This window comes from Odontomachus brunneus, unplaced genomic scaffold (genome assembly GCF_010583005.1).
Source record: "Odontomachus brunneus isolate Ranch 3 - 2012 unplaced genomic scaffold, Obru_v1 Obru_scaffold_154, whole genome shotgun sequence".
In the NCBI taxonomy this organism is placed as follows: Eukaryota; Metazoa; Arthropoda; class Insecta; order Hymenoptera; family Formicidae; genus Odontomachus; species Odontomachus brunneus.
In genome coordinates this window covers 79,175-92,342 of record NW_022639604.1, presented here as the reverse complement: position 1 = coordinate 92,342, position 13,168 = coordinate 79,175, and the positions used below count along the sequence as shown (strand labels likewise).

General features: G+C 33.0%; 1 protein-coding gene and 1 non-coding gene across 2 annotated transcripts; one reads left to right on the top strand and one right to left on the bottom strand.

The window, feature by feature from the left end:
* Positions 1-8,705: 8,705 nt before the first annotated feature.
* LOC116850740 lies at positions 8,706-10,560 on the bottom strand. The gene is made up of 2 exons (XM_032829357.1): positions 10,144-10,560; positions 8,706-10,059 (listed from the first exon to the last, which is right to left on the bottom strand). Exons 1-2 carry the CDS (start codon positions 10,438-10,440, stop codon positions 9,139-9,141), a joined length of 1,218 nt encoding a protein of 405 aa, XP_032685248.1. The 5' UTR covers positions 10,441-10,560; the 3' UTR covers positions 8,706-9,138.
* A 1,900-nt stretch (positions 10,561-12,460) lies between these two features.
* On the top strand, positions 12,461-12,533 carry Trnaa-agc. The gene has a single exon. It is a non-coding gene; the product is annotated as a tRNA-Ala (tRNA).
* Positions 12,534-13,168: the final 635 nt, after the last annotated feature.

Sequence of the window (13,168 nt, the reverse complement as noted above, 5' to 3'; positions counted from 1 at the left end):
AGAATTTAGAAACTATGTAATGGAATGGCAGAGTCAACTATACGAGAATAAATCAAAAGCAATGTCTGTCAAACTGCATTAATAGCCATATAATTAGAACGCAGCGTAGAAAATCAACGCAAACGTGCAATTTCACATTACACCACGAGAGAAAGAGTGTGTGAAAGAGAGAGAGAGAGAGAGAGAGAGAGAGAGAGAGAGAGAGAGAGAGAGAGAGAATCAGTGAGAGAGTAGAGAGCGGAGCAGCGACTGTGCAGCGGCTTTAAAGACCGCGCTATAGTACGTTGCGAGAGCAACGTTATCACGACGGTATATCAGGTATACTTGGTATATACTGACGAACATTTGACATTCGTATTATTCTTCCGCTCCCCTCTCCTCCCTCCTTCCTTCCTCCCTTTCCGTCAACTTGCGCGTAGACCCGCTCGTTCCTCGTGAATGCATAAGAGGTCGCGATTTTATAAGAGAGATTTCAATATTTTAAACTTGAGAATATACGGGAGCCGTCGCATATATATGTGTCTTTCGATTGACAAATTTGAGGCTTTTGATTTAAAGATTGCTACGTACAGAAGATCTCGACCTTGTCATGATTTTTTAGTGGCATCAGTACGGCTATATTCAGATATATGAAACTTCGTAAATAGGAAGCTAGTATATGCTAATACCAAGCTGATATAAAGCTATCATAAAGAAGACGCTATATTTTTCAAAATGTCGAAGTAATAACTTCTCAGACAACTAATTGTTGTGATGATTGTATAAACATGGTAGAGACAACTTTCCTGTGTTTATGTGTTTATCTTATTATGTGTTATGTATTCTTGTGTATACGTGTTTGTGGCCGCAAAAGTTCTGTAAACCCTGTAAGTCCTATGTGGTTTGTTCTGCAATAATAATAACCAAAATACGAGCATGCTACAACGTAGCCATCTTGGTACAGGGTCAAGTTGGCTAGCAGCCAGGATAAGTAGGCGAATATATAATTGTGCATCCTCCTTCTCTTTCTCTCTGATTAGCAGTTTTGGGATCTCCGCGAGGTCTCCAGAAGCTTGACCAGAAAAGCATGTCTTGTTAGTGCAGACATTCGATTTTTGTCTTAACTCCTATCGGCCGTTTTATCTAGCTTTCTCTAATAGGAGTCAAACTAGACAGAGATAGAATGTCTATGGACAGTGGAAGGGGAATATAGCTGTCTTCCGACTAGACTTAAAACCTCTCTTAATCCATTAACACCCAAATGTGTTGAAATTTTACGTTAATTTGAGCCATTTATTTTACTACGGAAATGAAGTCTGTTGTTTATAAAGAGAACCATTCCTACCAATTTCGATGTCGCTCTATCAAATAGCGTTGAGGAAATAAAAAAAAATTGTTTTACTATGTAATTACTATGTAAATTATTATGTAATTTTATAATAATTGACCCTAGAACAATTTCGATAACCAAATACAAACGAAAATTCGAATTAAACGCTTCAAATCGATCGCTATTTTGGTACCGCCATGTTTGTTGAAAAAATACCCATGGCATATTTTTTACCCATGTCGTGAACACGTTTTAGACATTTTCCCAAACGATACTAACACATTTTTATGGAGAAAATAGCGGAAGAAGGAAAAATGAGTCCTAAAAACATGCGCATTTTTATTTTATTTTGCAAAAATTTTGCATCAATTGCGATTTTTTTTTAATTTTCTTAACGCTATTTGATAGAACGACATCAAAATTGGTAGGAATGGTACTCTTTATAAACAACAGACCTCATTTCCGTAGTAAAATAAATGGCTCAAATCAATGTAAAATTTCAGCACTTAGGCGTTAACACTAGAAGGACCAAGGTAGCCAATTTGGCTCCTCGCAAAATTCAAACAGCTATAACTTTTTCCAATTTCTCTTCCATGTGATAACCTCTTGTGATTTTTCATCATAATCTTAATTTTAGTAAATAAAAATTTTAATTACACAGGATGGTGTTTTGAATTTTTATTTAATTAATTTTTATTTATTTATTTACCTAATATATAGGACCGTTAGAGCCAATTTGGCTCCCTTATTTTTGATATTGCATTCACATATGTTTTACGATTTTATTAACAAGTTTTATGACTTTAAACAGATAAAATATGTAATACATATGTATAAAAATATTTATTTATCTGTTTAAAGACAGACTTGTTAATAAAATCATAAAATATATATGAATGCAATATTAGAAATAAGGAAGCCAAATTGGCTCCAACGATCCTTTTAGGTAAACAATTAAATAAAAATTTAACACACCATCTTGTGTAATTAAAATTTTTATTTATCAAAATTAAGATTAGGATGAAAAGTCACAAAAGGTTATCACATGGCAGAAAAATTGAAAAAAGTTACAGCTGTTTGAATTTTACGAGGAGCTAAATTGGCTACCTTGGTCCTTCTAATGTTAATGGATTAAGAAGGCGCAATATAATATATTATATAATATATAATATATAATATATAATATATAATATATAATAATAATATATTATATAATATATATGTATATAAATCTATAGTCCATATATTCGATTTCAGTCATTTTATGAACGAAAATTACTTTTGAGTTCAAGAGTACGGTCCAGTAAGCGCTTTAAATGTTTTGTAACTGCTTTGTAAGCGCTACAAATGCTTTTACTTCTTTCTCTTTCTTTATAATGCGTAACAAATAATTTTACTTCTTTCTCTTTCTTTATTCGAATCTGAGAAATAGAACAAGAAAGAGAAACGCTGCGCAGTATTTGTAGCGGTTACTGGACCGCGCCCGAAATAATGCAGAAAACATCCCGATCATATTATGCAGAAATATTATCATGTTCGGATCATATTATACTTCATTCTAACTAATAACACGTCACTTAAATTTATTCACTCACGAAAGAGAATATTAATACGCGCAAAATTTCGAGAAAACGTATTTGACTGCTACTACATTAGCTTTTTCTCTTTTATAATTGCAATATTATTTCGATTTTACATTTTACTGCAATATTATTTCGTTTCCACTATTTTTCTTACGAGGAACATATCAAGGAAGCATATAGACATTATACTTCCTGATTTTTTGGATAAACTAGACTTGTTTTTTCCTACATGATGTGTAATCATACGTACGAACTAGACTTTATGTGCGAACATTAAACAATATGTTTAGTTTATATGATATAAATATAAATTTATATTATATATATATTTAAGTTTAAATATATATTATTTAAGTTTAAATAATATAGATTTTCATGATAATTTGTTTCTGTGACAGTATTTTTGCTATTTTAATAATTAAATATTAAAAATATATCGTTATATATCAGTTTTACATAATGTGTTTAAATCTCTTCATACGCGAGCTTTGAGATCTCTCTCAATCTAATGAACAGGTATTAATAATTTAATTTAATTTTGCTACTATACATGAATTAAATTCGCTTTTAATTATCTACGCTCTGTGATCTTTACTGTTCTATAAAAGAAAGATCGAAGTATTAATTTTAATTAATGGAACGTTAAAATCCAGAACCTGACAGGTCAACAAATTTTCCTCCTCCTAGCAATCACTCTTCACCTTTCTGCTTCCTTCCCCCCTCCCCAATTATTATATAAAGCAAGACATCTCAGAAGCAATTCGGTATCAGGTCGTTCTTTTCTGATTAAGCGGACTGAAATGTTCACGAAACATGGTAATCAGACAAAGAAGAATTCACGCGGAAATCCGGAAACTAAATCTAATGTTAAAATACTATTTTTCCTGAAATTTAGAAATTTTAGAATTGGGAAAAGAGTAATTATTTTGATGTTAGCTTGTCAAAATATCCGAGTCCGCCAAAATTCTTAGCCAGAAAACGTAAAAATGTAACTTCACTCACGGCCTTTTGACAATTGAGACACACGAGGCGCTCTCATAATTGTGAAAGCCGAATTAAAAATCCCCCTTCACCGATGGTGAAGCTCACTTAAATTTCGATGAGCCCTAATAAGATTTTCTCGCCTCGTTTCATTTCAGCGGCTTTGCTCGTTATTTATTTATTTTTTTATTAATCGCTTCACTCTCGGATAGGTATTGGCATCCAGCCATTTCAGTTAACACGTTGTGTGTCGCGACGATTGCTGCTGACCAATTCTCTGATATTGACGTATCTCATTGAAATACATGTAAAACGCAATCAACTGTATTTAGCGAGTCGCACGAGCGAGTGGTGTCAATAGAAGGCAGATTAAACGAGGTAACGAGTGTATATACGTTAAAAATGGCAGTTATTTACCGTAACGCCGTACGTGCGGTCTGCACGCAGTCGAGCTTTCGCGAAATTAATCGAAATATTCGCGCGATACTCGACTGTTATTAAGGAAGCCGTCGAAACTCAAAATTCACCACGTAAATATTCACGTCGATGCTCACCGATAGCTTCGGAAATCACTCCCGAGAGCCGCGACCTGACACACCAAGTGAAAGATAAAACCAATCCGCGATATCAGGGCACTTTTGTTTTCCAATGGAATGCGTTAAAAATGCACTTTGCGCAATGCTGATCTCAAGCTAAAGACGCCATAAACTCGCCGCGAAATGTCTTTGTCGTCTCGACGCGGATATTACGCGGCCATGTACGCGACAGCTTGCGACTACTATATGTAGAGACGAAAGAAAGAAAGAGGGAAAGAGAGAGAGAGAGAGAGGGAAAAAGAGAGAGTTGACTGTATCCTAGAAGCGAAGCTGATGTACAACTGTATATAAGAGAGTCATGCACGGACGCCGCGATACCAGGCATTTTTCTTCCTCGACGAACCGGCAAAATTTTGATATTCCGGTCTCGCGCTCTTCAATCTTGCGCATACTCTTACGGGTATCACATATTTTATTCTGTAGCGTTGTGGTCCTCGCATTAAATGGAGCATACTAAGAATATCTACGTATGTGGATCACCGCGGAGGAATTTGACCGCGTCGCACCGCGAAGTCGGTGGCCGCGATTCATGCATTATACACACGCTCTCGCGCTATCTCGTATTGTTATCTAAAAAACAAAACAGGAAGGAGAAAGCAGAAAGAAGAGAGAAAGCAAAAAGGGGGAACATTCGTATAAACATATAAACGAGAGGCCGACCGGCGTGCTTCCTACGCTCTAGCTGGGGATTGCGGAATAATAAGAAAGGGCCCTTTGCCGCGCGGAAGATCCCTTTATGCGAGAGAAAAATAAAAGATCCTTTTTTATGTATTTTCAATGTAGCCTCCTTTGAGCAATGTTTCCGTAATAACGAGGACGCGACCGAAAAATTACTACGAAATGCTCCGCGCGTCTCCCAAGGCAAGATTTTCCTGGAACCGATTCCATTATCGTATGTAAAGCAGATATTTGAATAATGTACAATACCCGCGCTTCTCAGGCACATTATGACACGTGTACGTATATATTACACATGTATATATATGTGTGTATATATATATATATATATTATACATAGAATTCGGCGTGAAGCCGCTCTGTATTCTCGCGACGTCGCGTTGACCCGAAATTCGGGTTATTCGGAATCAATTATCGGACATATCGAGAATATACACCCAAAAAAAAGTATTCTACGTACAAAGTGAATTTTCCTTTAACCCCATGTCCTAAAAGAAATATCTTACAGAAACCATATTCATCTTTCATTAAAGGAACCACTCGTCGTGCATTTATGAGATATTATTCTAATTGTGTTTCTCTATATCAAGAAAAATATGTTAATTTGAAGCACAATGCCGTCTTACGTGCAGTAAGAGAGACGCGAAGAACTGTTGTTTTGCTGCGTATACTGTCGTATACGATTGGTTGAAACTAAGCGTCACGCTTAGAGCTTCCACCGTCAATTCACTGTCGACGTTTCAATCAAATCGACGTTGAAATCGTCAAACCGACGTCAGTTTGATATCATTTTGACGTTAATCAACGAGTCATTTTTCACTGGGTATATAGATGTCACAAACATGAAGTCTTAAATAGCTCAAAAATCAAGAACTTGGAAGATGTTAATTCAATATTTTTAGCGTTACCCGGGAACAACGACGTGGACGTAGTAAGTTCTGTTTCCTTTGGGGTGCTTGATTATCGTGAGTCCTCTTGCCTCTCACATCTGGGGTGCTTGATTATCGCGAGTCCCCTTGCCTCTCACCATAACTGCAATTTATCATAATTACCCACGGAGTAACTGTTCAAAGTTGCCTCAAGGCACAAGTGTTTGTTTTTACTTTTAAAATTTTATTTATTACGTCTTATTAATAATCATATCAAAGTGAGATTATTGCGCATCAATTTCGGAAATGGAATGACAACGTTTTGCAACTTTTCTTCTATTAGTATTTATTAGTACCGCGAAACACTTATCATGCATAAAAATCTTTAAAATTAACATTAACAGCTTCTAAGTTGTTTTTAATCATTTTTTATTTGACCTTCTTGGACTCAGAAAAAAATCTAAATATCATTTTTAACGTAAAATTTTCTGCTCTTTTCGAATTCGGTGTCAAAAATAGGGGTTCTAATTAAAAAAAATGATTTTGATCTTCGAATGACCATGAAAATCGATCTAAAGGTCAAAATTATTAGCACGGTAAAATAACCCCCGTTGTCCTCTACAATTCTTGTCTTAACCATTTTTTTGTAGTTGGTGTATTTTAGGAGCAATTTGGATCCGTCGATTAAAATGGCTCACCCTGTATAAGAGTATATATATATATATATATATATATATATATATATATATATATATATATATATATATTAGAAAACTTCACTTCTATTAAAATTATTTTTTTTTGGGTGTACGGAAATCACGGACGAAAGACACGAAATACGCGAAGACGTCGCGCGGCTCGAAAGTTCGGACAATCTCGCGTCGAGAGTACTGAGAACATACGTTAATTAATCGCGCAACCGGCACTAACTCGAGCATGAATCCTTCGTTACACAAGTATATGGAAGAGAAAAAGAAAAAAAAACCTGGAGGAGAAAGGAGAGAGATGAAGGGAAAGAGCGAAAGAAGCGTGCCTTTTCTCGAATGCCGGAGCAGATTTCAGAAATCCTGTATTCCCTCATGCAGACGCGCTCCCCTTCGCTATGAAGACTGCTAAAGTAAACTGGGTCGAAAAATAAAGCAACGCGGTGCATTTTAGCAGAAGGAGCTACGTAATCTTGAGAAGTTCCCGCTTGAAAGATATATGCAAATACCTAAGAACCAAATTACTTCGTTTGTCCTTATACTCGAGGAAATCAGAGGATCGATTGTTAAAGTCTAGTTTTCGATTCGACTCGTCTGTGTTCCCCTCCGGAGACTTCACTAACTTCGTTGTCCTTTATTGATTAAAACATCTACACTATAGAGGTGATATAACAAAAGTGCAAGTAATATAATAGTAATATAATAGTAATATAATAAATTCATTATTATATTATTTGAACGAGCTTTTACAGAGATACAATGAAGTAAGAAAAAATACGACTAATAAGAGTCTAATTGTGGATGTTAAGTAAATAATTTTTATTTTAGATAACGAGAGAATTACGAAAGATCACGAGAAGGTATAGAGGGTGTCCCAATTTCGTCTTCGCAACATTTATGAGAAAGTAGAATGGATTGATATGAACATAAAAGTTCTACATTATTTTGCGACGTTCACAATAAATCTTGAGATATTAATTAATGAAGATCAGTGAATGATTACGCGCGATATGCCAGACGAGTTGTAGTAGCAATGTGAGCTGTCGTATGCTTATACACTGAGTAAAACAATACAAAAAGTCATCATTTTGCAAATAGCCACGTAAATCTTTAATTATAAATTTAAGAAATCGTTATTTGATTATGCGTGATAATATATAAATCTTCTTCAATTAATATCTAAAAATGTGTCATTTACAGAATGATAGAAGAATTTTTGTTTGTTTAATCAAATCATATAAAGTATATAATGGTAAACAGCATCACTATAGTTAATTTACCATATTGCACGAGATTATTCACCAATTTTCTTTAATTAACTCGAAATTTATTGCGAACATTGTAAAATGATATCGGAGTTTTATAGTCACTTCAATCTGTTATATGTTCCTACGAATGTTGCGGAGATGAATCTGAAACACCCTGTATAATGTTTGAACGTATGACGACGCATTCACCAAATTTTTTTGCATCTTGCAAAGACTATTTTGGATTTAATAACATTTATTAAATTTAAAGAAATTTACCTATTAAAATAATTCAAATAAACATATATTTAATTAAACAGATACGATTGCTTAACACACACATACATACACATAAAAACGCACACATACACACACTATAAATAAATTTGTTATTTGACACAAGAAGAAAATTATTTTAATAAATTTTTGAATTTTGCTAAAAAGAGCTTTTGCTATTCGAGAATTCTGTTCAAATAATCTTACGAAACGTGACATTACTTTTCTCATAATATTGCCGAACAGTCTTTGTTATTATATCTTTAAATGCGTCCACCTTATTCCCTCGCTATTTTATACAAATACTCCATCATCCATCATTCGGTCATAGGACCCATCCTTTTTACTGACTACAGACTGGATTATTTAACTTTAGCGATCGTATAGAATTAGTAATACCAATTAGCTCTAACAAGCTGGCAAATTCACTGAGAAAAAATACTTGAGAATATATTTGTGGGATATAACATTTATTTTTGTAAATTAAAGTTTATTTCTATACATTTATATTTCATAATTACACATAACTTAGTACAAAATGATCGTAGCTGCATATAATACCTATAACTACGGAACAGTATGTAACAAATTGTAAAATTTTAAATCAGTGTGTGTGTGTATGCGGCAATTATTCTATTACCTCATATACAAAATGTTATATAAATATTCTGAAAAGATAAGAAACAAAATATTATTAATTTATGTCTGAATATATATCTCAGTAATTATTAAAAAAAATTATTTATTATTTACAGAAATTTGTTATTAACAGAAATTTATTATTTATTCTCAAATTTCATTAAAAAATGAGTATCGTCAACTGTATTAAAATACAATTACTATCAAACAACATATCACTCTCAACCTTTGACTGAGTCGGTCAGGTAATTTAAAGTCATGAATACATAATAAAATGCTCATTTCGGTAATAAAATCCACCGGTCTCATAATTTCTATATGGTACATAACCGCGGAATTTGTTTTTTCTGTATAATCGATTTCTGGTTGCACCTGTTTCTTCTTGTATCTTATCTACATTCTCTTGCGCTGTACATTCCGAATCGGTGGTTAAAAGTAACGGACACTCTTGCGCTATTATTGTTGTTATAGATTTAAACCATGTTCCCACCAAAATACTTTCTGTTTCAAGTAGTACAATCACATTTGGTTGCTCAAATGACTCTAAGCGTACATAATCGTGGTACGGTTCTGACACATATTTAACATAAAGCTTTTGTTTTTTATAAAAGCACGTAGAACACGTATGCACTCGATCTTCGGATTCAAATTTTGGCGATTTTATAAATACAATATATAGTTCCTTTATGTTTTTAAAGAAATGTAAGAAAATATGCCAACTTCGCAAATACATTATATCTATTCTACCTGCATCTATAAAATGAACGATATATTTATCTGAAATGCTTGGAAGAGATAATAAATTTGATTCCTGCAACGCGTAGTATAATGTCAGCGGACCAGACACATAATCAGAATATATAAAATGATTGAGTCTCCAGTGGCAAGTTGAATTAGGAAATTTTGATTTTACTGCAATTTCAAATGAATTTCTTGTGGGCATATAGTTATAAATAAACGTAACAATGTCATCATAAGGTTTTGCACCAGGAAATTTGATGAATTTGATTGTTGGACACATAATACGTTCCATTATGCCGTTAATATCAGCGATTTTCATCACCAAAAACAGCAACAGCTCATTGCAATAATCCTTATGTTTTAGGTTAAAAAGTTCTTGATGATCATCACAAAAATTTGCTGAATAGCAAATGTTGCAGGGCTTGATATTTACTTGCTGGTAACACATAAAACACGATTTCGCGCATATGAACATCTCTGTTTCATACGGGTATGTATTGCGTGATATGATATACAGTACTTTTAGTAAAATTGTTTTCCGTGATTTTATCCATTCTTCCGAGTTACTACATGCAATCCAAAACGATTCGTCTGTTATTAAAGTTGCTATAGCTGTGCATATCTCCAAGTGTGAATGTTTATGGATCTCCTGGTGCTCCTCAGAGCAGTAAGAAATCATATAGCACTGATTACATGATATTAAGTTACTGCTGGGCCGTTTGCAAACATGACAAACGTTTGGATTGAAAAACTGATTATATTTGTCTTCAGTATGTGATACATCAAAAATGTTTACTATGTCTAATGATAAATACATCGTAATTATACGTCTTAGTAATTATCGTTTATGAGTGTTTTGTTTGTAATATTTACTTAAAAATAATGCACGAAACTCGACAATGCAAGAACTGTAACAGAAATATTTATACAGATTATATATACGGATTATATATAGATATTTAACCAATAATAGTACACGGGACACTATTAACGGACACAAATATGTTTGTATCGAAAATGTTGTTGACAAAATAAATTCTGGCTACCGATACGCCAAACTACAAATATTTATTTGGGGATTATGTTGAGGAACAATATGATACATTCCTTATGAAAATCTACTTTGAAAGACTGAAAATATACTACAAAGTTAACCAAGGAAAATACTTTAATAAATTTGTTTCGAACAAAACTTTAAGTATTTCGGTAATGCACTATAAGGGTCACTTTAAGTGAACTAATCCGTTAAAAAAATGTTTCTTTGATCTAAAGCAATCAGCTTTCCTTAACATCGACGATCGAACGACACGCGGTAATACTAATGACTCTAACGATGTTCTTAAAACTTATATAATGTATCTTTATAGTACTCACAAAACATTATAATGTATTTATTGTCTAACATTCAAGTGACGTAACAACAAATTAAGAGCTATGCGACAAATATTGATATAATAAATAGTGTGCTAGTGATTATACCACTGCTTTCAGATTTTCAACAAAAAATTATTAGAATTAATTTAAATAGAAAATTGTTTAAAACAATTTACTCAATAATCAAAAATTGCAAAAAACAGTTTGGAAATTTTGATTTAAATAATAACGCTATATTATCAAACAAATTCTCTTAACGAAATAACAGAGTTTTTATTTATGGAAATGATAATTTATTTGTAAACATATTATTTTAATAAGACACACAAACCAAATTCAATTAAAGAATATAAAATGCTGTATAGTTGTATATAATTATATATGAATTATATATATTTACATATATAATGAATATATTTATATATATAATGAAGAATTATATATAATTATACATGAGTAGCATTAAGCGCAACCTCATGTAAAATTATGTATAAAATCGCATAAATTAAACGATATATAACCGATGATATCATATAATTATACATACACTTTGTTTCAACACAGTATGAACTGTTTTTCTTCGATACATTTTAGAACATAGTCGATAACAATGCAGGATATTCTTATCAAGTGATTACATAAAACTAAGTTCTATTATTTATTACATCATTGGCTATATGTAGAAATGCATCGGAAAAGTGCGCAAAACATATTTAAGAACAAAATGTACATATGCTATACTTTTATAAAACAGGAAAGAGCAACATAATATAGATTTACTAATGAAGGTATACTATTAAAATATCTACAATTCATTAGCAAGTATGATTAAACTTGTATTTAATTTACAATGAAACAGATGAAAACTAGAAAGGTGCTAATAATTCCAGATTTGTTTGTATAAATTACATATATAATTTGACAATTTAAATTGTAATAGTCGTAAAAGATACAATGCATTACGAATATTGATCACAAAATACAGTAAAAAAATATATTTAATGTAAAATGTTTTACAATTTTTCCTATTAGATTTCATTTGCAGAACACGGATGATGAGGAAAAGATTTACAAGAAAATTACATATAATTCCTATATTAACAGCGAAATTTTCCATTTCGCTGTTAATATATTCCTATAATGTCCTCCTTCTATGGTGAATCCCCCATGGCGCATTGCGTCCAAGCACCCGAGGGCTGCCAAAAAATTGGTGTCGACCCCGGGGTTTATTTGTATTATTTGCACCGGATAAGGAGGGGTAACGGTGGAGACGGGCATACATGGACAGCAGGTCTTAAAGGATAGCAATCTTTGATTTTGAGAGACTGGCAGTTGTACCATTTGGTACAGTAACATTGTTTCTCTCTGTAGTTGCCGCGAGCTCGGGATCGTGCCAGAGATGTCGTTTCCGAACGGCATTTCTGAGCGTTATCTAGGGAGAGAAGAGTGTCGTGAACGCGGAGCGTTAGGTAGCTCAGTGGTTTAGAGCAGTCGCCCAGCAAGCGAAAGACCCGGGTTCGAGTCCCGGCCTAGCAGAACCGCGCTCTCGATATTTTTCTCTCTCTGGAACGAAAAAGATACGCAAATGTCGAACGCACGGCGTCCCGCCGCCACTTAGTATGCCCTCCTCCTCCTTGTGCTGTTAATACAGGCGATATTTATGTTTAGTAATAGCAACAACTTATCGCAGTATTTTTTATGAAATAAACTAAATAATATTTGGTAATCATCACAAAAATTGGCTGAATAGCAAGTGTTGCAGAGCCTTATGTTTGCCTGTCGGAAACACATATAACACGACTTTGCGCACATTATCATCTCTGTTTCGTACCGGTATGTGCAGCGTGATAGAGTAGCTAATATTTTTTGTAAAATTTCTGTCCGTGACTCTATCCATTCTCCCGTTGTGACCCAAAACGATTTGTCTGTTATTGCAATTGCTATCCCGATGAAAAATTTTTCATGCAAAATTTTGTATGAAATTTGTCCATACATAATTATGTATAATTATATATAATCATATAAAATTATATATAATTATACACAATTATGTATAACAATATGTATAATTACATATAAATTTATGCGTAATTATGTAAAATTATATATGAATGTATATATATAATTATACATAATTATATTTAATTATATATATATATATATATATATAT